Source organism: Spinacia oleracea, chromosome 6, assembly GCF_020520425.1.
Source record: "Spinacia oleracea cultivar Varoflay chromosome 6, BTI_SOV_V1, whole genome shotgun sequence".
NCBI lineage: Eukaryota > Viridiplantae > Streptophyta > Magnoliopsida > Caryophyllales > Amaranthaceae > Spinacia > Spinacia oleracea.
In genome coordinates, this window is record NC_079492.1 from 122,244,208 (window position 1) to 122,247,784 (window position 3,577).

Consider the following 3,577-nt stretch of genomic DNA (forward strand, 5'->3'; position numbering starts at 1 on the left):
GTATCTCTTAAATAAATACGGTCGGAAAAGGCAAGTATATCCTTAAATAAATACGGAGGGGGTAATAAATGAGATTTTTCTTCTGTCTCTTTTGTCTTGCCTAGTTGTATTCTTAATTTTTGTGAGTCGATTCCGAAGTAAAATGTGAATAACAAACCCCTGTCAGATTTCATGTTATCTAATTTTTCTAGTAATGGGAGGATTGATTTTAAAAAAAGTTATGAAAATTTGCAAAGTTAGTCAACCTACTGTAACTGACTCCTTTGAGTGGTTATAGAAGATTGACTAGATTCCTAAAGTGAAATTCTTTGTGTGGTTAGCCTTCCATGATCGGTTGCCACATAGAAAAACTCTCTTTGCTAGACATGTGACCACTTCCCAATTTTGTATGTGTTGTCAAGACACTCAAGAGGATTCAATCCACATTCTTAGGGATTATTCTAAGTCAAAGGAAATTTGGGAAAACTTTGGTGTTTATGCCTCTTTCTTCACCCTCCCTGTCCAACAATGGCTCCACTTCAATCTCACTCACAAGCCACGTACTTCCCAACATCAGATTTTGTTACCTTCGAAAACCCTTGTTCCTTCCATTCTTTGGTTCATTTGGAAAAGAAGGAATTCTATCATTTTTACCCAAACCCAACTCACTACGGAGAATTTTGATTTGTAATCCCAAGCTTTAGCTTGAGAGATTTATACTTCCAAAAAAACTACGTCCACCGTCCCTAGTTCGAATGCTGCCATTTTTCAGTGGATCCCCTCCCCCCCTCAGGTTATTTGAAGATCAATTGTAATACCGCATTCTTGAATGTGGGTAATGATGCGAGCATTGCAGGAGTCATTAGAGACCAATCTGGTAATTGGATTCTTGGTTTCACCAAGATGTTTTGATGGGAGAGATCTTAGCTATTTGTGCGAGTTTGTAGGTGATAAAAAGCAGGGGATGGTCTAAAGTGATTGTTAACTCGGATGCACAACATGCAGTACACAATGTAGCTAATGCTGAAATTGTAGATGCTAATCTCATTATTGCAAATACGTGTAGCGCCCTTTTGAAGGAAATGACGGGAATTGAGCTACATTTTGCACCGCAAAGCACTAATCGGGTGGCTGATAGAATGGAAAAAATGTGTTGTACGAATTTAATTGCTAGCTTTGATTTAATGTTGCTTGAACACCCTCCCGGGTTTGTTGTGGATGTTATTTTGGAGGATAAACCTCCTTGAACTCTATTGTAAACATTGATATTTTAATTTAATGTCCCTAGCTTGAATAAAAAAAATGGTTACCATTTTTATAAATAGGTTTTTCAAAATAAGAGAAATATTTTACTTTATTTCATTTTTGGCTAGATAGCCGATCATATTTAATCCAACTCTTTTTTTTTCCTACTTTACTTAAAGCAACTCCAGTTATCATGCCACCTAAGATTTTAAGCTAATTAACTTTCTAGCTAATTTCCTAAACTAGTTTGATATTTAAATTAATCCACTTTTATAATTAATCATTTAATTTTCATTATTACTGAAATTCCTATTGGATCACTTTCTTCAAATCTAATTAATTAAAACCAATCCAATGATTAAGCTATATATTGAGGTCTAACCTTTCACATTTTTCACCTTTCAGGACCTGCATCGGCCTTTTTTTCACCTTTTGGAACCTCAAACATAATTTTCGGGAGTTAACCACATACAAACTCACTGGTAACCACTTCTATAAAAGGTTCTAATCAACTATTTCCTTTGTCCCTTTTTATTCTTTACATTTGGTATCATGTATGCGATTTAGCAACTATTCCCTCCGTTCTTTTACTTGCATCATTTTATCATTAAGTATCTCCAATTTTGTATTTGTAAAAGTTATGAAAAGTTAATATTATGAAAATATGTATTGTGACTAATCCAACAACATTTTACGGAATACATAACAACATTTGATTACTATATATTCGTTAAAAATCAAGTCAAACCTAATATTGAATAATGCTTAAGTCAAAGTGATGTAAGAAGATGTTGCAAGGTAGACTTCAGACAAGAACCAGATTATGTAAGTTTGGGGTGTGTGATACTACAAGTTGCCTTTTCTGTGACAGTCATGAGGAGACTCATGTGCATCTGTTTTTTGACTGTCTATACAGTAGGAAGTGTCTTTTGGAGGTTAAGCAATGGCTGGGAATTCCAGTGAACATTGTTAGATATATGGCTTTGATGACATGGATACACTGGAAAGGTAGAGGATGCAAGTTTCAGAAGCATGTCATGTATGCTGCTATTAATGCAACAGTTTACACAATATGGAGAGCTAGAAATGAGGTTCTTTGGAACCAAAAGCTTCCTACTGTTACTCATACAGTTAGATTTGTACAGCAAAGTGTAATAGATAGAATGCAGCAATTAGGGATTCCCAGAATCAGTAGTAGAGTTCAGGATTGGTGGCAGAGTAAAATGCTTGTATAGTTTGGGACATTCACATGACTGCTGTCATGTTTTTTGGTAGGGGATGAGCTCTCTGAAAACTTATCCTAGGTTGTAAATTGGTTCAACTTTTTTGCTAATGAAGCTAAACTTACTTATCAAAAAAAAAAAAAGTGATGCAAGAAAAAAAAAATAGATGTAATAATTAATGTGGATAAAGATCCATTTTTTTATTTATTTAAACAATGCAAATTACGTTTATTGATAATGTTTTCACTTAATCCAAAATATGACATTAAAAAGGTGCGCAAGTTTTAAAGTTTGTGAAAATGTAAAGATTTAGTGCTCCAAATAATTTGATTGATTAAAATCATCAGTTGATTGATTTTTCACGGACTATTAAGAACGTTTATGTTACTACCTCCGTTTCAAAATGAACTTTACATTTTTCACTTTTGTCCATTTCATTATAATGTTCTTTTCACCTTTGCTTTATTGTATTTTTGGACATGAAAGTTCACAATCTTACCCCTCTTACCCCACAACATTTACAACTTTACACTCACTTTCTCTTACTATATTCATTTTTTTCTTACATCCACTCACCTTTTTATCCATCTACCATACTTATCCATATTTTATTATATCCACACACCCTTCTTATGCACTTTCTCTATTTTGTCTTACTGTTTGTGCAAATAGTAACCGGAAATATCATTCTGAAAACAATATAAAAAGAAATATTCCAAACGTAAAAATTAATATGGGATACCCGAAACAAAATACTAGTACGTAAATAATAAAAATAGACAGAGGGAGTATTTATTATTATTTCTATCTCCTAAAGCAAAAAAAAAAAATTAGAGGGAAGCTAGTCATTAAATGTCATGTGATTTTCACGTGGAAAAGTCTAACGCAAGAGATTCGGGTCAACTGTCATAATCCGGCATAAGGTACTATGTAGTATATTATAAACAATTACTAATGGTCAACAAAGCAACCAATCAGACTAGTATGCTCTCTCAAATCGATACTAATCACAGATTTGAGATTAACAGGCTCTCGCACTTTATTTAAACCCAATTCTACCTATTGAAACAATCATAAATATCAAATTACATCTCTCGAATTTTAACTTGATATTGCTAGACTATTACAAT

The 3,577-nt window shown here is 33.3% G+C and overlaps 1 protein-coding gene across 1 annotated transcript; it reads left to right on the forward strand.

Annotated features, from left to right (window-relative positions):
• The first annotated feature begins 2,012 nt into the window (after positions 1-2,012).
• LOC110776782 (uncharacterized) lies at positions 2,013-2,459 on the forward strand. The gene has a single exon (XM_021981348.1). The coding sequence runs from the start codon at positions 2,013-2,015 to the stop codon at positions 2,457-2,459; it is 447 nt and encodes a 148-aa protein (XP_021837040.1).
• The last annotated feature ends 1,118 nt before the right edge of the window (positions 2,460-3,577 follow it).